The sequence below is a fragment of the Semicossyphus pulcher genome, unplaced genomic scaffold (assembly GCF_022749685.1).
Source record: "Semicossyphus pulcher isolate SPU_LCO1_2020_fin unplaced genomic scaffold, fSemPul1.0.p SCAF_6, whole genome shotgun sequence".
Taxonomy (NCBI): domain Eukaryota; kingdom Metazoa; phylum Chordata; class Actinopteri; order Labriformes; family Labridae; genus Semicossyphus; species Semicossyphus pulcher.
In genome coordinates, this window is record NW_027211737.1 from 12,777,907 (window position 1) to 12,805,042 (window position 27,136).

Sequence of the window (27,136 nt, forward strand, 5' to 3'; positions counted from 1 at the left end):
CCACAAGTGGGGAAGTTATTTCAACTCAATAAACACAACCTTTCACGTCTTACAACTAATAACTGGAAGACCTCTTCCACCGCGGCATGTCTGTGTGATGAAATAACAAAAGAACAGCAGACGTGCAATGAGAGCGAGCTAGAGAGAGGGAGTGAGAGAGAGCGGGAGGGAGAGAGAGGGAGAGAGCGCGCGAGCATCCTCTGCGCCCGCCGGACGTTGGTTCAGACTCTCCAAGGAGGCTGCGATGGAGACAGGATGAATCTGATGGGGTGTTTTTCGGAGGAAAGTGCCCCTGGGGTGTCATTACCTGGCGGCTTTCCGGGGTGTATCTTTACCGGAACCGTTTATTTAAGGAAAAAAATGGAGTGTATTACAATTTTGTCGATGCCCGAGGATTATGGACCATTACAATAACGACCGGCGGTTTAACGGTTTGGATAACTGCCTGTGTACGCTGTTTTTCTTCTTCGTGGTTTTCTCTTTATTTACTCCAGCTAACACATTTTCAACGCATTCAAACATTTTTCTCTCAAAATGTTGAATTTAGCGCTCCCTCGACGTGAAGGATATTCGTGGCACGTCATTTTTTGTTGTTGGACATGAAGGTGTAAGGTGAACAAACCTGTGGACGGGCGCCCGCTTCGCAGACAGTATGATACAATATTTTGACATAACCGTTATTTTCTGTGTTACGCTCTATTGCGCATGCCTAGTGGTAGATATAGAACGCTGCCCGACGCCACTTCGTTCCGTCCTGGCCGTGATGTAGGAGCAAAAGTGAAGGGAGCGGAGGACTAAATAATGCGTTGGCAAAGTGGCAGCGTGTCAACCAAAGGATTTGACTTTAGATCCTTCACGATATAGATTGTGCCATAAACTGAAGAATGTCAGGGACACCAAATGCAGAGGCTGAAGGAGTAGTCTCCAAAGTGAAAGTGAAAAAGGAGATCAAGACAATCGTGGAGAATTTGGAAACCATCCTGGGAGACCTCAAGGATGTAGCCAAAGAGCTCAAAGAGGTAAATGAACAGGAAACACCATACAACGCCTTGCTCACAAGCACATGTGTTATGTTATTTCCTACATGCTCTGTCTCTGCAACCTTGTCTGAGAAGACATTAGTGGCTGACGTCCACCACACTAGGGCCTGGAAAAGGGCTATGACAACACACTCAGACACATACACAAACATACAGACATGCACCTCCCCCTGCCCACTAATATATGTGATCATTATCTGTAACGTGAGAGACATTTGGCTCAGGAGCATGTGAGGTGTGAAATGACAGGACAGCCTCTTCACCCTCACTCACACAGGCTTCAATGAAAGTGAGAAAAATGTAATCACAATTAATATTTCATGGACAAGTTGGTACAACCAGGAAGGCACTTTTGCATGGCATTTCATCATCTTAATGCTGACTGTTGTTTGCTTCGAATTAATAGAGCAGTTGTCTTTCCTTTTTACTTTTCATCTCCCTCAATCATCCCGTGGTGGCTCTCTCTTTATCTTCACTTCTCTTTGTCTTTCCCCACGTCTGTATTTATCACAGACAATCATCTTCATCCCTTCTTTATCCCTTGTTGTCTGCTGTCTTTCTCCTTCTCTCCACAGAGCCCTAAGATCAAAACTCTCAGAGCTGTCAGATTCAAATCTCAGTGATGCTGAGACAAGAGTGCTGAATGGGAATTAGGGAGGACCTCTGAGGGATTCAGGGATTATATGAAGATATTTAATGTATCTTTTATATACAGAAAGTTGTTCTCATTGAGCCAAGAATACCTCTGTGCGGAGACACGTTTTCTTTAAATGTATTCACTGCGTGTTGCAGTGCCTGCTTCAAATCAGTGTTTCCTCTCATGCCAGTCAGTGAATCCCATGCTGCCACCTCAGTTGTAATAACCTGCAGTCTACCTGTTTTCGTGTTTACATTCCTTTAGCAGCGACACACCAGGCATTTGGCCTGCTGAGCTGAACCTCTCACCCGAACATGACAGGCTGTCATTTTAATAAAACCCTATGGCGTACAGCCTCTGGTTCCTACATTATGGATGGGTCGTCGACACAGCATCTGTCTCCTTCTGTCTCTCTGCTGTCTTTTCTCTACATTTTCTTAACTTGATCTGAATGTGACTTTCTTTTGTGTGTTACAGCCATTTAAAATGTCTCACAGCGAGCACCACATATAACAAGAACATGAAGGAAGTGTAATGTGTCTATTGTGCTTTTCTGTGATGTGCCCTCTTTCTTTGTTCTTTGTTTCTTAATAGGAAGTTGTATAGAAGATCAGTTATTCTGACGCCGCACACACTAAACACATACCTCGCGGGGCTGCTGCTATCAAAGCCAGTGTTTGGGGTATAATCCATTTGAAATGCAGTTATCTGTTATAACTCACAGACAGGGCTGGAACCGAGCCTGGCTGTGAGGAGTGACCCTGCCCAGATGCTTGGCACAGACACCGTCGCTGCCTGGCCTACAGCAGAGGCTGCACACTGGGATATTGATATTACCTCTTGTGTGTGTGTGTGTGTCCCAGTAAATTATCCATTTAAAGACAGCATGGAGAGTTAAGCTCCATTGCATTCTCTGACCTAGACTTCTATCTTTTGCTTTATCTCTCCCTCTCAGTCACTCTTTCCTGCTCTCTGTCTCTCTCCTCATCACTCTTTTCTTCATTTCTTTCTTGTTTCCAGCCCCTGTTTGGACCTGCATTTTCAAACCCTTGGATGATAGCAGTTGTATTGTACAGTCGGCTCCTACACTGCATACTTCAACATGGGCATTATAGATTCAGGAAAACATGAGAAGATTATCATGTCATAATTATTTAATGACATCTGTAAAGAGAAACACAGTCACTCTCATTTGTGGTACGTTTTTCTCACGGTTAGTCCAACAGTTTTTTTCCAGCGTTGATAAAGTGGACTTGGACGTGCTCAGCTTAACTTATATCAGACTTTATTTGGGCTCACTGAGTGCTGGATCTTCTGTAGTCAGACAGCCAGTAATAAAATGTCCAACTGCACTTCAGTTCTGGGCATGGAGGCAATAATAACTCCACCCTGGGAAGAGAACCGTCTCCAAAGGGAATGTTTTTGGACGGGTCTCTGTAAATGGCTGAAGACCATGGACATTTTAGTGTTGAATATCAGTTATTATTTCCCAGCAGAGTTGAGCTAGATCCATGTCTATTCTGTTTGCGAAACTCATTTTTTAATTGAATCCAGCATACGAATGTCTCACAGTTTGCTCGCTCCAACTTCTATATTTGTGCACGAACTATAAACTCGTTCAGGTGTTGTTTTAGCGCTCTAGACATAAATGTGTGGGAGAGTAACTATGTCCATTGATTTATTGTGTAGTCATTGTCTTCTTGGCCTTAGATTGGTGCACATTAATTGGTGGATATTGCGTTAAATTCAGATAAGCATCATGCCCTCAAAGAATGTGTTCCTCAGTATGTTTTTTCGTCTAAAATAAGAGTGTATGCAACTTTACAGTACAATCTCAGCTGGTGCTGCTGCCTCCTTACAACTCCTGCCAGTCTTGCTTATTGCCTTTAGAGTGGCAACACACCAAATATTTGCTCCAACAGTTCTTTAATATCTCCCTATGCAAGCTGTGAAAACAAATTTCCTCTTGGATGACAAAGAAAGTCTCTTTGGATCTAAATATCTCCTGCATGCACAGCGTCCTGAGACTAAATCTCATAATCAACTCTACTGCACTCAGCAGAGCTTTTCTGCCATCTTCTCTTTATTACAAAATTGTTATGATCATCGTTATGACCTGCAGTGCGCCGTGTTCATAAATGACCTTACAGTTCAAGTTTGCAGATTCATTCAAATATTAAACTAGTTCTCAGCTTGGCTCATTGCTCGCTCAAAAAATATTCACTTTGTCACAGTGCATTTCTTATGCTTTGTCTCCTTTTCCCTCCTCTGGCACACTGGGCACATTACTGCACCACTGTAACTGATTGTGGTTGCTCTTTCACATTGTGTTGCTTGCAGAGTTGATAACCGATTTGATTTGTCTTTTGCTTTTTGTAAGACATCTATCGCCTTTCTTTTATACCAAGGTTGTTTTCTTGGAATTGATTCAGGCCATAATGAATTGTTTCCCGCTGTGTTAAGAACTATGACTATTTATTTTAGTGTCACAGAAGCTCATTCTCTCTCCGACTTTCTTGTTTTGATATTTTTCTTAATCTTTGACTTTGTCACTTTCCCAGATGGAGAGTGACTGTCTTGATTTTTCCTACCTGCCTCCTTTTCTATTTGATAAGTCCTTGTGTTTGTCTTTGTCCGCTATACTCGTATGCGTTATGTATCGGGTGCATTGTTCATTAATTCCGGACACTGGTTTTGTATTATTACTTCCTTGTAGTATATCAATTAAATCAGAGTCTGGCAGGCTCATGGGAGTCTGGCAGACTCATGGGTGTTCCCATAAATTGTGATATTTCTTTTCTCCCAAGCCTGGTTGTCATAGAAATATCTCACTTCACCTTAAATCTCATGATCAAACTCTTAAATCAAAGTTTATCTTCCTTAAATTTAATACACTGAAGTGTTCAGCTTATCCAACAAGAAATTGATGGGACAAAGACATCAGCAAGAAGTAATTTTTCAACCAACAGTTTTTGCCCTCCAGGTTTCTATCAGCATCATCCTTCTTTTCTCAGTCACCAGTGCCCTAGTGTTTTCATTACCTGACATGGTTGCAGGTGATATTTCTTCCCCTCATGGCACGTTGTTTATTATTTGTGACCTCCGCTGTCACAGTGACATTTCCTCCTCTTGTCTCCAGGTTGTTCATGACATCGATACCCTGACTGGTGACCTGCAACTGGAGGAGGACGGAATGACAGACAGCTCTAAGACGGACACGCTCAACTCCAGCTCCAGCTCCACCACCACCACCACCACCGCCTCCAGCCTGGAGAAGATGAAGCTCTTCCCTGATGACTGCATCTTCAAAACACCTGCGCCCATCGCCCCCATCCCTCCCCACCCTCATGCAGTCCTGACTGTCCTCAAGAAAGCCCACCCTCCCCTACCTCCACCCAGACTCACCCCGCTGAGAGCCGAGGATCACAACATAAAGAATCTGCCTCATCCAACATTAGTGTTATCAGGGAATATATCCAAGGCTGCCGGGTCTGTAATGAGGAATGGAGGTGTTTTTCCTTTGAAACCAAACAGGGATTTATTCTCCTCCATGCCATGTTTCATTGCTAATGACGGCGGAATCCCTGAGTCGGGTCTTGTTCCTACATTACCCAGACCCATGCCTCTTCTCCGCCATGAAAAGAACAAATGCCCCAAGGCGCCCGGCAGGGAGTCTCGTGAAAGGGAGCGTGTGCGCTTCAGTGAGAAGGTCCAGTACCACGGCTACTGCCCAGACTGTGACCTCCAGTATGATGTAGACGACACAGAACTTCACATACAGGCCGAGCTGAGCGACTTGAGGCTCAGCCCGGTGCACTGCTGCTCGTCCTCCTCCCCTCCCCCTCCTCACGCTCTTCCTCATGAACTGATGTTGGAAAACGGCGGCCTCTCGATGAGCCACAGTTTCCCTCCAACGACAAACACTCCTCCGCCTTGTGTGCCTCCTCACCCGGCTTCCCTCAAACCCCAGAAAACAATCCTACGCAAATCAACCACTACCACAGTTTGACGCCGAACCGCTTGTTCTGTCTAACTTAAACATTCTTGAATCATTCATAGTGTTTTCTACTTTATGAGCGCTTTCTACTCCAGATGAACTTTGGATTTTTCCAAACAGAGAGAGGAAGAGTTGGGAAATAGGAAACAAAAGGATGGATAGAATGAGTGGAACAGAGAGAAAGCCATCGCCATGGGCACTGAGATGTACGCAGGGAGATCAGGAAGAAGCGGTGAGTGTTTGTGAACAAAAAAAGGAGCAATTGCATGTGTGCGCTGACGCATATCTGTGAGTCTGAGTACAAGTTTGTTTATCTACTAGGCATGCACATGTGTTTATATTTGTGGGTGTATGCGTAGGCGTATGTGTGCGGAGTGTGATGTTTGTAGGCTGTGAGCATTGACAGTAGAATGATCAGAGACTTAAAAAAAACTTCCAGAGAGACTGCTGACAACACTTAAACTAAATTGTATGTGCCCGTCTGCAAGCTCTTGGTACTAACAAGGTTCACATTTAGGAAGTTCTTTCAGAGTAGCCTCTAATTAATTCATGTCCTTCTGGATGAAACAAGAAAACCCGCTTCCCTCAGATTTCATCCAAAGCCCTAAAGATCTTCCCATACACCGACACCTACGTCTTCAAAAGTAACTCCCCACCACACACACACACACACACACTTGAATAAAGTCACTGCAAACCGGCTGTGACATCCATACCTTCCCTTAATGAACAATTAGGGATGAGCGATTGACAAGCGGGTTCATACTTCCTCTCTCTCTTCATCATCTTTTGTCTTTACAAGTCCCATTTTGCTGACGAGTGAAATATGGGAGAGAAAATGAGAGGAGAGTGACAGAGGGCTGGGTAGGAGACAGAAGTCTAGTATGACAAAATTGCTATATTGGCTTGTGTCTGCAAATCAGTAAATTCTAATTGAATGATCTTGTATTTCATTTTCCTAAATCATGTTTAGCAACTCAATTCCCTTATCTGTAGACTTCCTTATTCGCTCACTGTTCTATCGATGGGACTAAGCGGACAGTAAACTAATCAATTAAGCTCATGAGTGGAGAGAATCAGGCAGTAAAAATGATGGACTTAATTTCGTTAGGGGAATTATAAATCAGTGAAATGTCATACCTCGTCTGTATGAGCAGCCGGTAGTCTCCACTTTATGAGCTCTTATTAAGAAGAATATTTCATGAAGCCTGCGTGTGCGTGTGTGTAAATTTCCCATACGTCTTAGATAATTTCCAAAACGAGTGTCCAAGAATGTTGTTTGTGCGTGAATGTTTCTGTGTGTGTGCAAAGGTGTGTGTAAAAGCACATGTCAGTTTGGCAGACTTGGGGAGACAGCATACCCCGGAGTTAGATGAGAATAGTAGCACCTTCCTCCCAGCAATGCCCTTAATTAGCTGGATTAGACTACAGGAGATAACAGTACTGCCTCAGATAGCCTTTGTACCAACATTAGCTCTGACAAAGCTCCGAGCTGCTGCTGCTGCTGCTGCACATATTTTTTATTATAAACAGAGAGAGAGCGAACAAAGAGGGAAAATTAAGGTAAGGAAAGGGACAGAAATGTAAGGAGCTGTGCAGCACATTTAATACATAGATCATTTGTGTGTGTTTAGCATTGTGGGGATGAGAAGCTTAGAGGTTCCAGCTGAGAAAATGAGGGTATAAAATAGCACTCACTGATGACTAAATCCATTGCATGACCTCGCTGGCCTTACACATCTAAAATCGGCGTCTGGATTAGGGATCAGCGGATATTCAGCCATGAGAAAAATGAGAAGGAGTGAGAGAGTTGGGGGCACAGAAGGAAGGGGGGGGTAAGAGTGTGATGGGGGGGGGAGCAGAGAGAGGAACTGTAATGCGGTGGAGGCTGATGCTGGTTTGGCTGTATTGTGTTTGTTGCTTCTTAGAGCCGTATAGGGATGCATGTTTGTTCTCAAGATGATTGCTCTCAGTGCAGAACATTCACTGTATTTACTTTGTATTAATGGTTCTAAATGAGTCTGGCAGCAGCATGATCACACACACACACATAAACACACGCACACACACACAGAGCAGAGTAGTGTGCTACAGAATGGAGTGCAGCCAGGATCATCAATAGATGCAGCTCAGGAGGGCTTTTGCTGCTGTGCACTATTCAATGAAGCGAGGAAATTGACACAGTGGACTTGGCGTTGTATGATTAAGTGCCCACATTGAAAAAGTAAAGGCATCTGCACTCTCGTTTATTTTCTCTGTGCATGTTTTCTTTTTTTTCTCTTTTTGAAAATTGCTTTTGCGGCATTGCAAAGTGTTTGGCAAATAAGGTCAAACATATAATTCCCTTTTTTCTTTAAAACATCAGCACCAATGTTCTTTTCAAAATTAAGTGTTTCTGTTTTTGTAAGGCCAAAACTCGCTGAGATGCAAAGTTGATTAAGCTTTGATAAGAGCACTTTTAGAGCTATTACAGTAACTGTTCAAATTTCCTTTTTCCAAATAACAATCTGGGTTCTTATTACTAATGACATTGTTGGACACAGTGCTCACTGGGGTATTGTTGAAATTGTTTTTGAACCTAGCTGATAAACTGCCAAAGTGTTAGTACCAGAACCAAACAGAACTTTATTGAACCGTCTTTATTGAATTTTGCTAATAAAATGTATTCCCAAAAGAAGCCACAATTATGAAATTTAATATGCTACTCTACACAAGCAACTGTACTGTAAGAGCTTTGGCTTTATATAAAATCATTGATCAAAATCCAGGGGTGGACAGTAACCAAGTAAATGTACTTGAGTACTGTACTTAAGTACATGTTTTGAGTATCTGTACTTTACTTAAGTATTATTTTTGGGGGGAACTTAATACTTTTACTCTGCTACACTTGAAAGACAAGTACATTTGACTCCACTACATTTCTCTGAACGTTCTCATTACTCTCTACTTTTGCTCTGAAGTCAGCTGATGAATTTTCTTTTCTTTTCTAAAATCTGAAAGGCAGTTAACTGTTTGTGTAGTTCTACGTGTGGTTTGTCTAAGTGGTGCTCTCGTACCTGTAATTTGCGCGTCTCCATGGCTGAACGTAGAACAAACGCAGAGCAAACGTCACTCAGATCAGGCAGGACGTTAATAGTGGTAATGATGCCTACGGCAGAGAAGGATTGCGATTTCTCCACCTGAGCACCCGTGGCCATATCTTCAGCCCGTGTTAGAGGTTTTTGAAATGAAGAATGATTCTCTGTTTACTGCGCTCAAACTTACAGCCTACAAAAAAGTAGTTTGAATACTTTTGTATTTTTAATAGCAAGTACTCCAGTAATAATTTAACTGAGCGACCTTAACTTGTATTGGAGTAATATTTGAACAGGAGTATCTATACTTTGACTCAAGTAATGAAGTTGCGTACTTTGTCCACCACTGTCAAAATCAGGAAGATTGTGAATCTTACCTGACAGATTAGACACTCTCAGCTTTCAGTCGTCGTATATTTCATATTTTAATGACACTTTGGTTGGCACCAAAAGAATATTGAGCTTTCAGCCCTATTCGTGATGTATTGTTGCACTTCAAAAATAAATGTCAAGTCATATCCAGTCACATCCTGCTTAACCTTACATTTTAAGGTCGAATAAGCTTAAACTATTTATCAGCGCTCTCAGAAGTGTGGAGAGGATGACTTGATGAAAACACACTAATATGCATGCATTAATGGCACCCACAGAGAGGAGTGGGAGAAACGATTCTGACATTTGCACCGGCTGACCAGATCACGTTGCAAAAATCGGGGCCCTCATGCTCGGAAAAGCCGTGCATTGTTTGATAAATCCATGACTTGTTATCAGATTGTTCCTGTAGCACAGAAACCAGCGCTCCTCTGACCACAGGGTGTAGGAGTTCTTCTCTGTTTTGGTAATGGCTATCTGAGCTGCAGCGCTCCAGGCTGGAGAATAAAGTTGTAATGGGCAGGGAGGAGGTGGATCTTCACCGCCTCCATCGTGAGTCAGGACTGACTCAACTGTACTGACCTACTCCCTACAGCTCACAGCTCTAGTTCATAGCCCACCTATCTCTCTCTCCGTCCCTCTCTCCCTGACTCGCTCTCTCTCTCTCTCTTACCCTGTCTTCAATTCTTTCTTACTCCCTTGGAATGATGCTTCACTCCCACTCGGCAGCAGCTGTATGCATAACAATCTTTCTGCGCACATGTATCTCTATATACATGTGGGTGGGGTATCTATTAATAAAACATATCTGACGCTTGACATTTGCATTTGTATGTTTAATCAAGAAGTTCACCCACTTTTTTTTCTTGCCAGATCTGCAGCATGCTTCACTTCTTACCTTTTGAATTACAAACAACCTTCTTGGCACGAAGGTCCGACTCCTGTTTGTTATGCACCTGCTGATAAATTACCGTGTGCGGCAGCTCCTCCATTTAAAGGTTTCGTGTTTACATTTTAACTGACGTCACTAATGTAACACCTCACTTCATCGGGTTAATGAGGAAACCTGCTGCTTCCATAATTAATTGAAAATCTCTCTGCGCTGAATGCTGATGTTGATTGATAGTTTGCAAATGTAAACCTGTTACTCTGATTTGTAGTCTTATTCATACACAATAGTCATGTGTGTGCTTCTTGTGCTTCCTATAATGTATTGTCTTAATCCCATTCCCAACCTGGCACAGAGCACCGCGTGCAATAAAACCTGATAAATGTGTCAGAGTGAGACACACATTTTGCCAGTGAATATTAATTAGCTGTTGTTTCTCTGTCTGATTGTTGGTGATGATAGTCTGCCAAGACACACACTTGTCTATTTGATCATCCCAATTCTGCATGCATCATTTACTTTGATTTTAGTTTCCCTCAATCCACTAACTTTCATTATGATCATAGAAAATGACAACGTTACGAGGAAAGCACTACACAAAATAAAAGCCAAATAACTGCGGCGTCTCGTGCCAGAGGCATTACATCTGTAATGGAGATATTGTATGCAAAGTTCATTAGAATACAAAATAGACATGACCTACTTTACCAAACATCAGAGCATACAAAAGTAGATCTGGTGCTCACTGGGCATGGATTCTGGCTCGTCTTCTTTATCTGTGACTCAGACAAAGTCATGATGTGGGAAAGTGTGTGGGCATGTGCGCGTGTTTGTCCTTGTCAAAATGTGTGCATGCACTCGTATGCATACATTTTAATGTTTAAGGGAGATGTGCGCATGTGTTTGAAGGTGTATGAGACCGGAAACAGGCATGCAGCCATGTGTGTGGGAAAAGGCTTTTGGGGTGAAGCAAACTTAATCTGAAGATTTCACGCTTGTTTGGAGTTAAAAGTTAGAGGCATCAGCTGCACCTTACGCGGGGAAGGTACACAAGATCTCAGCAGCAGGATTGGATTGGTACATTAAGAGCCACGACCACCCAGATGGGGTCCTCTGCTCATTGAGCAACTCCAGACCTGAGTGAGAGATGACAGCTGTTTAAGGAGGGACACGAGTCACTGCGATGCTTTTTAATTCACAGAGGGCCAGACAGCTCAGTCCTGTTTTATGACTTGTGTGTACGTGTCTGGGTGCTTGTGTGTGGGCAGCGATACCTTGACATATTTAATTTCCCACTTTAAAAAATCTACTTTCGGTGCAGTGACTGCTGTTTAAGATATCTCTCCTCTGTGCCGTCAGATATTCTCACTAATGTGTTTCCTCTTCTTCCTCTGCAGAGCCCGTTGAGATACTTGAGATTCACGTGGAGGGGAGGCTTGTTTCACACACCTTTTAACTCTGCTTGATCATGGGGGAGGATCCGGAGCTGAGGCCAAGCATCAACCTGTTTATTTTTTTACCTAAAGCGCTAATCACTCTCAGCCACTAGGAGATCATCTAAACAAATTCATATTTTGACTTGTGAGCAATGAACAACGTCCAGGCAGAGTTGTGTGCTAGAGCAATGTTAAACATAGGAGGAGGAAGGGCAGTCACTGTATGTAAAAGCATACAGACAGATGAATTTATAGAAGTGATATTTTTATTACATAGAAATCTTTAAATGAAGATTAGAATGCTGCTGAAACCCTATCATCAAAAGTAAAGAGGCAAGTTTAGATGAAGAGGTACAAGATGGGGTGAAATGATGTCAGCCAATATTTCATTGATGTCTTTTGCTCTCTGCATACTCAGATGGAAATCAATAGCTCCACTCAACCAATGGATTTTGCCTTTTAAGAATTGTAATTGTTTGTGTCTGGAGAGCCCGGCAGCTCTGCCTGCGAGCAAACCGCTGCTCTGCTGGACTGCAGATAAGGAGAAAATAATATATATTGTGCAATACGCACAATCACAGTGTATTTTTGGAGAGACTAATGGTTTGAAATGAATGGTGGTGTGGTCACTGATCTGTGTCCAGACATTATCGTCATCGTACATCAAAATGTTTGTGCTCAACTGGTGCCATGCAGGCTATGTTTCTTTTTCCACAACAACATGCAGATAGAGTACGGTGGCATAGATACAGCTTTAAAGGATCCTTGAAGAAGTAATAATTTGCATCAAATTTTCTTTGTATACAAATACACATGTACATGTTTGATATCTATATATTTCAGGCATTTTTCTACAGAGACTTTAACATTTAAAGAGATGATATTTTTGATATTGTGTCGGATGACTGAGAGGTATTTAGATGAAGCTGACATTCCTTTGAGGTACTTTTTTTCAGCAGGGAATAGCAAGATGAGTCATTTAAATATAGCAACAGGATGGTGTTTGTATGGATTAAAACAAGTGCTTAAGTATTATCACTTCAAAAAAACTTTACAGAATGGGTTGAATTGTAGGAAGGAGACTGTAAGACGAAGAAGATAAAAGGCGTAAACCAAATACCTAGTTGTGCTTTATCTGAAAGTAGGCATGGGACTGAATGCATGACTGACTCTTCACTTTGTCCTGCCATCACTGTGTTTTCCTATGCATTTCTGTGGAGAGGCTGTCTGTTGGAGGGTCCAACATGCAGGTAGCTGTGCACTCTATGATACAGAGTTAAGAAGTTTTCCCATCTTATTTCCTCACATGATGTCGGTCAGGTTATTTCTGCAGCCACTACCTGGCAAATGTCCTGGGCTTTATCACATCGCAAAGGCCGATGAGTCATTGGTAATTCACTAATAAACATGCTTTTTATTGCACTTATCAAACCCAGAGACAAATTTGAGAAATGGAAAAACTGATTGAAGGGTAGAATAAATGTTGGTGAAAACATTGGTTGCATTGGTCATTTTGGATCAAAACATGGATGAAAAACACTCAAAAATACACTCAGCCTCTCTCCTCATTCAGACTGGAGGCACCACACTTGTAAACTCCACCTCTTTGTTCTCACTGGACACAAACTGAATTCAGTAAAAAAAACCTTCAGATCTATTGAGAATCAGTTTTAAAGAAGACTGGAATGTCAGTGGTATTTTGTTGTGTCCACAAACTGTTGGAAAATAACTTGTGAGAAGTAAATACTTTACACTTGATGTCTGTGTCTGTGTATATGTTATGGACTGAGCAATAATTTCATTTACAGACAGTCTATTTTTTATGTCTATGATCTACAATAAACTGTGCTCTTAAAATGACTCTTAAAATATCACAACTTGAACTGGGTGTCAAATAGAGGAAATGAAACTGACTGCAAAAGTGTCGTCCTTAATCATAGTTACCAAAAGCAGTGTGAGCAAACCGTTCAGAAAGAAAAATACATTAAATGGCCCCAGCAGCTGCATCAGTTAATTGAAGATTAGTGTGATGAGATAGCAGGCTGGCGGTGTTAAAGACCTCGATAAGATATTCTAATGAATTCAGAGTGGCTTGTCAGACGCTATAACACAGGCCGAATCCAGCCGTTCACTGCTATAAAAATGAAGGACAGGGTTACAGGAGCAGGGCAGCAGTGGCCTAGAGGAATTTTGGAACCGCAAAGTCACAAGATCACATCCATGAACTGGAAAAAACTGCACAAGAAAAAAACATGCTTGTAACAAGTAACTCTCTGACTTGGTGCTCTTGAGCAAGGCTTGTTCAGTGGTAGAGGAGGTTTGAGGTTGACCTGGGCAGCTGTCAGAAGGTCAAAGAAGAAAAATGTTTTTACTACTTAACCATGGTGGCGTTTATACAATTTTGTCAAAGCCGCATTATAATTCTCCTAATAATCTGATTGAACCCCTTACACACAAACAAACACCCATTGTTGTATGTCTGCAGATTTAACCTTAAACGTTCAGTTGTTTGTTGGAACTGTTTTGTTCACGCTGCACATAAAGAAAGGCTGTCTCAATCCTTTCCATACCTTCCTGCCTCAGCAGATCCACACTTAACACTCCTCTACAAATATATTATACAGCATATGATAAATATAGGAAGCCTGAGACATTAAAGCAGAGCTATTCTGTTTTCAATCATATCCAGCTTGCTTTAGTAAGCACATTTGTTTCACAGTACATTAAGTATGCACTGGGCTGCTATATTGAGGGGAAGTGCACAAAAATATATTCAAAATCAATATCAGATTGTATTAGCAAAGGCTTAAAATATTATTTGATCAGGATAAAAAAACAAGACACGCCAGGGGCGATTCTTTTAACCTGTGTGTTAACTAAAAGTGCATTTTTGCATTTATATCGTTCTATATAGCTGTAAATACATACTGTATTTTATATCATACATATCATACTTTACTGTGAAATATACACTCAGCGGTAATTTCATTAGGTATGCCTGTACAATCTAGTACAGTTCAATACAACAGCACTGCCATGGATTTTGCTTTTATGAAGTTTAGTTTTTGTTGACTCTTGTTTTGTTGAGAGTCGGAAGTGTGTAAATTATATTATGTTTATTACTGAGGCCATAGTGAAAGGTGTTGTTGAGCTGACCTAAATTATATTGAGATGTGTCTCTAATTTTTTGTCCTCCCTATTTACATACACGAGGGGCCAGAGTATTAGAAACACCTCTGAATATGATGCAGCTCAGTACAGCCCCAACACCAATTATGACCTTCATGCTGAAATATAATTGAATTAACACCTCTGCGACAGCTTAGAAAAAAGCCTGTACATTACAGGCAACATAAAAGCAAATCTTATGGTTCAGCTGGTGTATTGGATTACATTCGATTTTTCAGGTGTACCTAATGAAGTGGCCGGTAAGTGTACATATCCTGCCAGCTGTATACTGACAAGTATACATACATAAACTGTACCCACTTTAGAAACTTAATATTTCTTTGCACTATTAGTTTCGGTTTACCAATTACAGAAACACTTGACTTGTATAAATACACACTTTTATACAATATTTTGTTTACTCATATATAATAAACATTAAAATTGTAAAAACAAATATATAAGGGGATGTTTAAGTACATTGAGAGCAACCTAAATTCTAAAATTAAGTCAAATTCCTCGTTTTGTTAACAAATACTGGATGAATAAAGCTTAATTTGAATCCGTATTAGTCAAAGAATGTATGAGGCGTCCCTGGACCATCCATCTATTCATGAAGGTGGAACCGCTGGGAGCAGCTGTATAAACTGCCACCTTTCCAAGGGCAAAGACGAGGAGCGCTTGTTTTTCGCTATCGCTCATCCGGCTGGCAGCCGTTTCACCACAACGACGGGAAGGCTGCAATGATAACCCCGTCCACTCAAGCTGGCCATGTACAATACAACATGCGCCTTCCCTGTCAGTCACGTGACAGGGAAAGAAGGAAGGAAAAAGGAAAGAAAGAAGGAGGCGAAAATAATAAACAACGGGGACATTATCTGTCTGTCAGGAGAAGGCGTCCTTATCTGAAGGTAATAAAGAACACCTTCTTATCAAAATACTGTCATAAATTGTGAGTTTAATTCACTCACAGCGTCCAGTTGTAGCGTTAAGTGTTAGCTCGTGCCCAGCGGGTTGGTGAAAAATGCTGACGCTGGATGCCATTTGTATTCAAAAAAGTCCCTACACGCTAGTTGGCACAGAGGAGCTACTTTCAGACAGCGTCTATTTGTAGTTTTGTTCAAATGTTAAGGAAACTGTTACTGTAAGTTAGCCAGTGATGCATTCTCGTAAAGTGCTGATGTGTCAGACGCTTGTGATCACTAATCAACCAGACTGAATCACTGGTCCAGGCACGCTTATAGCCCGAAGAGATGGAAAAAACTGCTAATCGGTAACATTGTTGCCATCGACGTCGACCTCTTCACACGGCCGTTATCTCCTCTCACAGTTGTATAAAGCAGCCAGTGTAAGTTACCGATTTAAACCATTGTTTTCCCTTTTCCAGCCTTCTTTTGGAGAGACAGAAAAAACTATGAAGATGGGAGGCGTGTTAATCAACTAGATCCAGATGTCATGGGAGCACAGGGGTGGATGTCATCTGGACATGAGATAGTCACGTAAGTTAAAAAATATTTTCATGCGTAGAATATTGACAAAATGTGTCCAGTATGCTTGTACTTTTCACTGATGATATGAGTGACGACCCCAGTAAGAAACAAGTAATTCTAAGAAAATAGATGTATGAAGTTACAGGAGTGTTAAGCCATACCTTAATTTACTAACTCCTTAGCAGATTAAACTTGGATTAGTGGTTGTTTGGGAATGTCTGAGCCTTAGTTTATAGCTGATCATGTGATATCGTAGCATAAAAACGAACAGTTAATTCCTGTTGTATAAACTAGCTTTTAAAGTTGGCATACATTAGCAGTGAGAAACAATGTTTTTCAGGTTCTTTGCCTTTGTACCATGACAGATGAAATACAAGTGAAAGTATGAGGGCTGACAGGATGGCTCAGTAGATAGGAGGCTAGATAGAGTAGATCGAGTTAAACAGATAGAGACTTTCAGCAATATCTGTCTTTCAAATGATTTTTAGATAATTCAAGAATCTGTTGTGGAGAAGAAGGAGTGAAGAAGATGAAGCTCAACGAACGCAGCGTGGCGCACTACGCCACCTGTGACTCACCGCCAGACAAGACAGGTTTCCTGTTCAAAAAGGGTGAACGCAACACAGCCTATCACCGGCGCTGGTTTGTCCTTAAGAGCAACATGCTCTTCTACTTTGAGGAACGCGACAGCCGAGAACCCATCGGTGTCATCGTCCTGGAGGGATGCACCGTGGAGCTGTGCGAGTCAGCCGAGGAGTTCGCCTTCGCCATCAAGTTTGACTGTGCCAAAGCACGGGTGTACAAGATGGCTGCAGAGAACCAAGCAGCCATGGAGTCCTGGGTGAAAGCATTGTCGAGGGCCAGCTTTGACTACATGAGGCTGGTGGTGAAAGAGCTGGAGAGGCAGTTGGAGGAGATCCAGGAGGCTGCAGGAGGTAGCTGTGTTGGGATGGGAGTTGGAGGCCTGCAGGCCAGGTCTAAGACCTCCAGGCGAAGCCAGGTGGCACGAACCAGGTCTGGAGCATCTTCTTCATCATCATCTTTGTCTTCAGTATCATCATCATCAAGTGCCGCTGCCATGTCAGTCCCCTTCTCTGCACAAAGGAGCCTCCAGGATGAGGGACAGCTCATCTCTGAGTACTCAAAGGAGAACGGGGTTATATGGAGTAAACCACCAGCTGCCTTGGCTAATGGCTATGTTGAGACAGCTTGTGTGGCCTGGGAAGCCTGTGGTGACTCTGGGAATAACACAGTAACTGGTTATGGGCCTGATGGCGTGAGGGCTCCACCAGTCCCACCCAGGAGAAGAGGAGCATCTCTGGAAAGCCCCGTCTCCCCTGGCACCGGCTGCTTCTCCAAACTCCATGACTGGTACGGAAAGGAGGTGGAGGAGCTGAGAGTGCAGTGGCTGCAGGGCCAGTAAACTAATAGAGATGGATCATCTCTTTTTTTCCACAGTTTTATCATTCCTTTTGAAGGATTGCAACACCCTTATGTACAACTTGCAGTCTTATGACCAATCAAAAATGACAAATGAAAAATGCGTGATTGCTTCCAGATCTTGTCTGGCACAGGGGAATCAATCTCTCGTAACATTAACACAATCCATTGTACAATCCGACAAACACAAAATATGCTCTTTTTTCTTTTGCACAGTTCATTTGCCAAGTACAATAAGAAATATCAAACAAAAAATCATATTTTCTTTATTATAAGAGGCAAAGAGTTTGCCTTTGAATGACCTTGTAGCAGATCATATCTTATGGCTTGATTATTATTATATTGCCAGTATAATATTTAGGATATACTTGTGCAATTACTGTGGGGTCCACTTTATTTGAAGCTGTCGGAAACTAGATCTAAAGTCGTGTTTCGCTATAGCTGCACATGCAGACTTTTGTGCTTAGCATGACAAGAATACAGACAACACCACAAATAATCTCTTAATGACCACAGTTTAGTCAGTTTTTCCTATGGAGGGAATCTTTTATGCAAATTACATAAGAAAAGCACTATATTTTGATCTAAGGACATTGCACAAAAATAGGTAAGTTGCTGAAGTGATACAATCACTAGACATAAAATGGTGAAGGTAACAGAAATTCCCACAGCTGTACGATCGGTGTCCAAGCTTTTCTCTTATCATGTTGACACAAAATTCGCAACTTTCAGAGCCGAGCATTTAAGCCAAGAAATAAAGGTGATAAAATAAAAGAGGGAAGCTGTTTGTACACTTGACAACAATCTAGTTGGAATAGCAGCGGGACAATAAACATCTTTCAAGAGCGAAAAAAAACAGCATTTCCAGTTTCCTGCAACTTCAAACAACTTTAACTGTGATACATAAGATTGCTTTAATCTGTTGACCTGAAGAGGAATGAGGGTGAGACTCTGGGGATAATAAGTGTTGTGGAAGAACATTAGTCCAGATTCTGCTCCATACTCCCACTGGGGCACATCTGGCTGCTGAGGTCAGAGCATCCTCTCGACACTCACTGGGGACCGTGGTGGGAGCTGGATGCCTTGCTCAGAGCAGCACTCTGGTATTTTTAGCCCTTGTTAGCCATCGGCCAGATGATGCCGTGTCATAAGAATGCTTGTCACTTACTTCTCTATTGACTCTTGTATTTCACATCCTTTACCTTACAGGACTTAACACTTGTTTTAATTGTCCAAATAATTTCATATTTTACAATCGAATTGTCTTAATCTGTTGCTTTTTGTTACTGTTGGCTTGTTTGTCACAGCTGATTAAACTGAATGTTAATGAATGAGGGAAACTGCAAGAGGACTATAATGTACGTCAAAATCTAACTTCTTGGTTTGTGTATAAATATTCCATGTTGGAAATTAACATCAGCAGTCTGCAAAATGGACCCTTTAAAGTGACTGCCCATACGGTATTTCTATATCCAATCATATCACAGCTGTTTACATTTTATTTCTTATGTGCCTTATGTTATCTTTATAACTCTTTTAATGCACTCGCAGATATTACCATACTGTACTTCTGCAGTGATTGGAGGGTTTACCTTCACCTCTTTTTTTTGACTGACTGCTGTTTTGCTTTCTTGCAAAGGTTCATCTTGTTGCAATCACTTTTTGACAATGGCTGTGCTCCTTCAGTCTGCATCTATGCACAGCACTATCATTACCGTTGTGCACATAGCTTGGATTGAAACGACAGTGTGGGGAGGAGCAGTGCAGCGTGGATACAGCAGTATTGAGGCAGTATGCTTTTGACATTTATTACACAAAATTATTATTCCAGTGCCAATTTTATTCATTCCAGAAGAGCATTACTGTAATTTAGGATGACAAATGTCTGTTTATTTCTGCAATATTATTGAAAATAATTTATGTGTGTCAAATTATACATTTAAATGATAATAGTATCTATCATTATAGAGGAGTGCCAAATGAAAAATTCAACTTACAGTATATTCTTTTGTTCACCGATTGATTCAACAATTGTTGTTTAAAGAAATTCAATGTTGTAGCACACAATGTGAGTATTATTTTAAATGACCAAACATGTTTAACACATTTTCCTTCTATGGTACTATAAAAATGCAAACCACTCAATAAAAACTCTTAATTTGTTTTAACATGTGTTGACAGTTCTGTTTCCTGTGATCACAATAACTGTTGACTGAAGGTTTAGTTTTCTTTATAAGAAAGTAGCATTTTTTTTAAAAATTGGTATTTCTATTTTAGGTATAGCTGTTTTCCATTGTTCTTTTTGCAGACGACAACAACAGCATGATGGTTCTCTTGAATTCATGCAAAACCTGCTGGCCTATATTACTAAACACACATTCTTAGTGCTATTCAGCCTGTCTCTCACCAGGGGTCACTGTGACACAGCTTTAAACTAGTCTCAAACCCTTGACTTCAGGTTTAACTGCCGCAGTCTGATACAACAGACCATTTATGGATCCTCCTTTTATGTAGTTTACAATGTTGTTTTTTTGAAAGAGTTTTACGCGAGTATTGATTCAACTGAACACTTTGGGATTAGAATTGTATTGGACTTTACAGCGTTGTCTTTGTGTTATTTAGCCCATCGTCAGTGAAAGAAATACCTGATAATTTTAACACAATGCACATTTTTTAACTGTTCAACCAAATATTGTGCACTATCAAGCTCAAAAAGGTATTATCTTTTTTCAGGACCCTTGTATTAGACTGCATAGGCTGTAGCTAGGAGTGATAAAAGGGAGACAATACCTAAGATGGACATATCCCTTGTTGCACCCATTTATCATTAGGTGATATATTAAGGAAATTGGGTTAAATTAAGTTCTTGCATATCACCTCTTCATGTCTATACACTAATTTCTAGAACACCAATGGGTAACTTGGATTGGATGCGTACAATATTTGCCTCTCAAGTAAAAGGTAGCATTTATAAATTGTCTGTAAAATCAAATAACCACTCTGAGTTATTGCAGATATTTTACTTTTTAATGCTTGATGAATGCCAAAGTTGAAAAGTAAATGGCTCATGTCAGAATAATGTATGTAATATCAATGTAATATTATTATTGAAGGATTAATGTTTGTATCCCTCTAATGTTGGAGCTGGTAAAAGTGGGGCTTATTCAAATTACTTTATGTAGAGCGGGGTAGGTTAATTAAAAAGTAGCTATTAGGCTAACTTAGTAGAGTAAAAAGTAGGCTACAATCATTTCCTCATAAATACTAACTAACTCTCGACTACTGAACTCATTTACATAAATTTTATCCACAACAGGTAGTTACATAGTTAAAATGATTCTTACATATTAATGCATTAGTATATTTCATATTTCATTCAGCATAATATACAGTAATATATAGCCCATTTTACTTGCAAATGAGTACTTTCACCTCCGTGCTTTGAGTACATTTTTGCCAAGATACCATAAAGTAAATTCCTGAAAGCAGGACTTTCTTTCACTTCTTTAACGGAATATTTTTAAAATGTAGCTACTAACACTTCCGAGCCCCTTTCCCATAGGTCGTTTGTACCCTCTAGTGGGTAAACCCGGCCATAGTTTCCAGTGTTCCTTGCGCGAGCGCATATGCGTCTCTTATTTTGAAAAGATCGAACCGGAAGCTCTGTTGTTGGGATTCCGCCGACTTGATACAGGAGCTGGACCGCGGCACATTTTTTGACAACGGAAATGAAGAGTCCCCACTTTTCTCAGCGTTTAGTTCGTGGCTAGAAGTTTTCTTTCCTCTTTTTTTTTTGCTTTGAGGAACCGTCGCGTGCACTCACAATGAGAGAGACAGCCACGAGCTTTTTGTCACGCAGCTTCTCCTCCGGTGTCCAGTTTCTGTTGCTCCTCTCCGACGTCGTTTTAAGTTACTTTAGATGCTTCTCGACACATTTCCGTTATGCGAAGTCCAACTTGTTGGTTAGTCGTCGTGCTGCGGTGGGTGCCCATCCGAGATAACGGAGAATGTGAGTATGTAGTCAGCTTTTATTAACTTCCACTCTTAAAGTGCTTTAAACATCATTAAAGTGGTAATTAAACTGTAAACACATGGGCGATAACCCCAAAACGACCACAGCAGTAATGTGGACATAGCTTCCGTCAAAAAGTACATTTTTCTTCACTCATAATCTTCAGAAAATGTGCTCCTGTTTCGTTTAAAGGGCTTTGCTTCACTCCGGCTCAGTCCGGCGGTGTTTGCGCAGACTTCTTTGGAGCCCAAAAGTAAAGTTTTCTATTAAAACTAGTCCTGTCACACCACCACTACCGGATTTTGTGTCCTTGAGCTGCTTGGCATCACTTTAGCAAAGATGGTTTGCAAAAAATATGCACACAAAACGTGCTTTTTTGTAACTTAATGGTAGCTTAAGTGTTTGAGCGTTTCTGTGACATTTTCCACATAATTTGGCGCTGATCTGTCAGCGGTGGTCACCATGGTGATGTCGCAATATGAAACCTGTTGTGACTACATGTGAATGGGCTAAACATTGAGCCAGACATTAAACAAGTCACATTACTGTCCATTAACCCTCATAAATAACAACAACATTAACAGTATGATCTTAGAATTTGAACATTGTTGTTGTGTGTGGCAGATATACAGGTATTGTTTGTTGCTAACGCGTGAGTGTGCGCGTGCTCAGATCAGTGGTCTCCCCTCATGACTCTGGATGCTGAACAGGAACAAGTGGGGAGCAGCCACTGGCTTTCACAGTGCAGGGCTGTGTGTGTAGCAGTAAATCAAAACAGTAATTTTAGTGTCTGTTTTGGAGGGGATTCACTTCTATTCATATCTGTGTGTGTGTGTGTGTGTGTGTGTGTACACAGGAGGATATTATTTCAAAGTAAAAGGTGCCCTTTGTGTTTTTGCTTTGAAACTCTGAGGCAACAGGTTTGTAGTTTCAGTATTCCCAGAATAGTGATTTTTGTTTTTCAAATCGATAGGTGGTGTTACGTATAATCTTATCAGGAATGTCTGTTTTGTGGCTTATAAGATGACTAACATATTGAATTCAAATATAGCAATTAGCATTTTTGCACATTTTTTGTAACATTACTCACATTCGCCTACATACAGCCAAAGATACGAAAGCGGCGGTGATAAAATCCCTGATTATCAAATGTATATGTCTTCATATTGCACAAGTATCATCTGGCCAACACCTGTGTCACATTGCCAGGCCTTCTTTAAAAATGTACATTATCTAAGACATATAAAAACATGTTTTTGAGGTACATACTGTATTTACCTTCGACAGTAATCCCGGCAACAGGCTGGGGTCGGCGTTCTTTGTTCACTCTTCTAGATGTGACAGTTGTAACACCTTGAGTCATTGAAGCACAAAAGACAGAAAAAAAATGCCTCTAGGGTGGGGATGTAACTCAAGCTAAACCAAACATAATATTTTCCATGGCAGACTGTGGGCCCCAGACAAAAGGTTGACTATAATTTAAAGGTTCAGTGCAGCTTCAGAGCCCTAATTGGCACTTATAGTTACAAATATTTGTCATGAATTTCAGAAAGTGTTTACTTCCCTACAGACATCCTTGGTTTCTGACAGTTTGGAAATCTTGGTGCTGTCTTCACTTCTCTTTTACTCTGTAATGAATGGATAAGAGAAGTTGATTTCTGCCTGTGTAAATGGCTCATACATGACTAAAGTAAAACCTCAAACCTCAACTGCAATCACATAGTATTGACAAAAATCATCAAGGCTCATTAAACAATGATAATATTTCTGCTTTTCATGTTAAGCACTTGAAGTCCTGGACTTTCCCCAAGAGAGGGGGGTGACACTTTTTTAGCATGATTATAATAGGATTTTCTCCAACATGACATGATTATGTTGTTCAGGATTTTATGCACCACAACTCAAATTTATCTCGGTAGTTGTTTGAAAGATATTACCGGTAAAGAAAAGACTGAACTTTATTAGTCATTTTTGCAATGTTTTTTACCTTTGTGTATATCATGCATGTATGTGTTGTTGCAGACATGGAAGAAAGTAGAAAATAGTGGACTCTGAAGCCTCGTCTATCAGTAGTGGATCAGACAATGTCATGGTTCCATGTCTTTAACTGCGATGTTATCGGACGCCAGCTCCTCTGTTTCCCTCTGGGGTTCCAAGAAAGCTGAAAAATAGGGGCGGGGGGAAGAGAGGAACCGTGGGAGATTAATTTGCAGACAGACAGAAGTAGGAATCTGCTGAGGATACATGACGAAGAAAGAGGACAGAACATGTGAAAAAAAGAAAGCTCTTCTCTGTGTCAGTGGGGACATTTTACAGAGTAACACACGTGTTTTCTAGCAGTTTGTGTGTGTATGTGAGATGTGACTCGTACAAGACTTGGCCACCCAAACAGCTAATCCTAAAAATCTCAGACTTAACTTTGGATTCTCACCCCCCACACACACACACATACACACACACACACACACACACACACACACACAGCATACAGTGGGGTTAAGTTATTGCGTGTGTGTGCACGCTTTTTGCAAGCGTTTGGGGGGGCAGGCATGCGTGCCGGTCTGTTTTTCTCCAAAGCAGCAATAATTAGAGGCTGTGTGTGTCTGTGTGTATTTGTGTGTTTACCCCAATGCTCCCCTGTTCTTTCGTTGAAAGAATGTTGATTATAGGCCCGGTTTAGCTGCAGCAGTGTGAGGATAATGCTTTAAATGCATTGGCTTTTAGGCTCTACATTTGTTATACATTAATATATTTTTGTGAGTTTGTGCGTACGCACTTAAGAAGAAGGATGGGGACAAGATTGTTGTTTTCTCCAAGCTCCCCACTCAAACTTTTCAGAAGGAACACACCCATAAAGGTTTGCTTTCGAATAATGGAAAAGTCAACCTTATTCAATATATTTTGATAATAGATTAATCGTTCGTCATTTTCAAGCAAAAATCCCAAATATTCTATGGTTTTAGCTCAGGCAGGCTGTTGTTAAAAAATACACAATACCATACCAAGTAGGGCGGCACAATTAATGGCATTTTCATTATCATCGCGATATGAAAATGCTCATTAACACAATGCAAAAAAACGCCTAATACGCAATGATACGCTAATTTATTTAATGTTTACATTAGGGCTGCTCGATTATGGCAAAAACCATAATCAGGATTATTTTGGTCAATAATTGAGATCACGATTATTTAAAGCGATTACTCAACTCAAAGTCAAATGACTTCCATTTATTTACCTTTTGTCTTAAAAAAGGGTCTTTCACATTGTATTTTCTTGAACTTCAAACATTATTCAATTTTAACATTATTCAGTCATTGGCAACTGATTGAATTTTAGGTGATTAAACAAATTGGTCGTGTTCCTTTGTGGTGCAGAGCAGACACCACCGTGTAACAAATCTTGCACAGTATTAAGTGTTTCCAAACAATGGAATTACTTTTACCTTTCTTGGTGACCAAAGGCTCTCTGTCCGTCATCTTGGCTCGGGCTGAACTACATGCCACTACATCCTGGCGAGTGAGCGAGTGTGGGCGGGGCAAATGTCACTGCTGAGGGAGAGGGGTGTGCTGGATTTATATCACAGGACCAAATGAGAGCATCATTGCGAAACGGAGTGCGGCAAAATAATCGTTTTAACTCGATTCTTTTTTTTAATTTTTATAATCGTTGGAAGCCAAAATCATAATTGAGATTAAAATTCGATCAACTGAGCAGCCCTAGTATACATGCCATATAGTCACACTCATTATGCAAAATAATTGCATGCCCCCCTGTGGACATGGATCAGATCAGATCAAGTCCTTACCATCTGTCTACCTTCAGTTTAATCTTTGTCAATATGGTGGCAACTGCGAGGTTAAGTAGCACGGTAGCTACAGAAGGAGAGAAGAGCGAAATGTGCTTAATGAAGACCTTGTCGTGAAAAAGAACAGCGCTTCTGCTGTTTGGAATTGTTTGAGTTATAGCTGCTGCAGTCGGGGGCCAGTCACACCTCTTATTGAATTAAAGAAGGCGTTCTGTGATTTGCTGTTCGTGAAATCACACAAATAGTTGTGTTTTGGTAAAAAGGATCGAATGCATGCATTGTTTGATTGACACGGTTTTAGTACTACTTTTACCTGCTTCCATAAAGGTATCAAGTCGATACACCAGACTTAGTTTTAGCTTCTGAAATTTTTCGCTTCTCTTGAATTAAATATCATTAGCTTTTGAACTGTGGGCTCTGAAAAATTGCTAATGCTCTGATTTCACAACATATAGACCAAACAATTTATCATTTAACTGAAAAAATACGCCTATTAAGCAATCGTTACTGGTGCAGACCTGCATTCATACACACCAAACGCCTTTTGTGTTAGTTCCCTTGAGTGTGTGTGTGTTTCACAGAAATGGGAGTCATGTCAAAGTTGAAGTGAAAGTAGGAACACGCAGTCTCACATGCATCATGTCACATAACCTCAACATAATGAAAAAAGTGCTGCAGGGGATTCTTGGGAACTTTTGTTGTGTCAGACAGTGGTGTTTTCTAAGTGCAAACTCGCTCAGCTCATTATTAGTCCCAATGTGGAAAAGTTTAAACCTCCTGAATTATTCTTCCAGGAAATCAGATGCCAGCTGATGATTCACAGCTGATCAATGTGACTGAAGGGTCGATTACCTCCCACCTAAACCCCTCAAAGAAACACCCACGCAGTTACACACATATACACATAATATATAATATCTCACATCTTAATCATGGTTCTTCACAATGAATCAGACACGCATCATGAGTAGAGATGACTCATTCATAAAGTACTTTGTGGATTTCAGGCAGAGATTTGTGTCGCACTCTCCCCGGCTGGAACATTTGAGTCTGCAAAGCTTGAATTGGCTGAATTGTATTGATTCGACTCGACCGAGTTGTGAATGATGGATTGTTGTTTTCAGCTTTTCAGAAACTGAGCCTGTGTTTGAGGCTTCCAGTAATACGTTGAGGTCAGCTCTTGGTGGCTTTGTAGCTGAGAAACATATCTAAACAGTTGAAGTATTCAGTGCATGTGTATCTGATGTTGTGTAATACGTGCATTCAGTTTGTGTTTATTTTTCAGGGGCTCAAAGTGTGTTTGCAGGATAATGTGTCAGTTTTTCCTTCGTATTAAGATGCGCACAGTACATTTAAAGGTATATTAAGTAGGATTTATCCTTGCGTTTTGTCAACAACACATTCAAACTGGGCCCCTCCTCCTGGGCTCTTCGTCACCAGAAGCTCACTCTCACTCTCTCGTGCGAGGACACGCCCACCCCGCGGAGCTAACAAGGACAGCACCACGGTTACCTTTGTGCTAGCATGCTAACCGCCGATTAGCTTGTCCTACCCGATTTGAGGCACCTACCTGTCCAACAGAAAGAACGCCAACTCTGCATCGCTCTTTAGCCATGTTCGCCGGTCTGACGGGGCCCAGTTGCTGATTTGAACCACTCCCACACTCACCTGTACGCTGTGATTGGCTCAGGGAACCACAACAACAGCGCCCCTCCTGAAAACGTCCCATGCAAAGCAAAACAACAGAATAGATGCAGAGTGAAGGGTCTCACA

General features: G+C 41.1%; 3 protein-coding genes across 3 annotated transcripts in view; all 3 read left to right on the top strand.

Moving 5' to 3' along the window:
* Positions 1–797: 797 nt before the first annotated feature.
* Positions 798–13,191, top strand: prr16 (proline rich 16). The gene is made up of 3 exons (XM_069683420.1): positions 798–1,019; positions 4,817–5,906; positions 11,407–13,191. Exons 1-2 carry the CDS (start codon positions 885–887, stop codon positions 5,684–5,686), a joined length of 1,005 nt encoding a protein of 334 aa, XP_069539521.1. The 5' UTR covers positions 798–884; the 3' UTR covers positions 5,687–5,906; positions 11,407–13,191.
* Positions 13,192–15,423: 2,232 nt separating this feature from the next.
* Positions 15,424–19,679, top strand: pheta1 (PH domain containing endocytic trafficking adaptor 1). The gene is made up of 3 exons (XM_069683104.1): positions 15,424–15,524; positions 16,001–16,112; positions 16,592–19,679. The coding sequence occupies exon 3, from the start codon at positions 16,633–16,635 to the stop codon at positions 17,524–17,526; it is 894 nt and encodes a 297-aa protein (XP_069539205.1). The 5' UTR covers positions 15,424–15,524; positions 16,001–16,112; positions 16,592–16,632; the 3' UTR covers positions 17,527–19,679.
* A 1,599-nt stretch (positions 19,680–21,278) lies between these two features.
* Positions 21,279–27,136, top strand: part of sh2b3 (SH2B adaptor protein 3) — a 54,532-nt gene continuing 48,674 nt past the window's right edge. The window contains exon 1 of the mRNA XM_069683818.1: positions 21,279–21,552. The gene's annotated coding sequence lies outside the window, so the exon portion shown is untranslated. The remainder of the gene's footprint in view (positions 21,553–27,136) is intronic.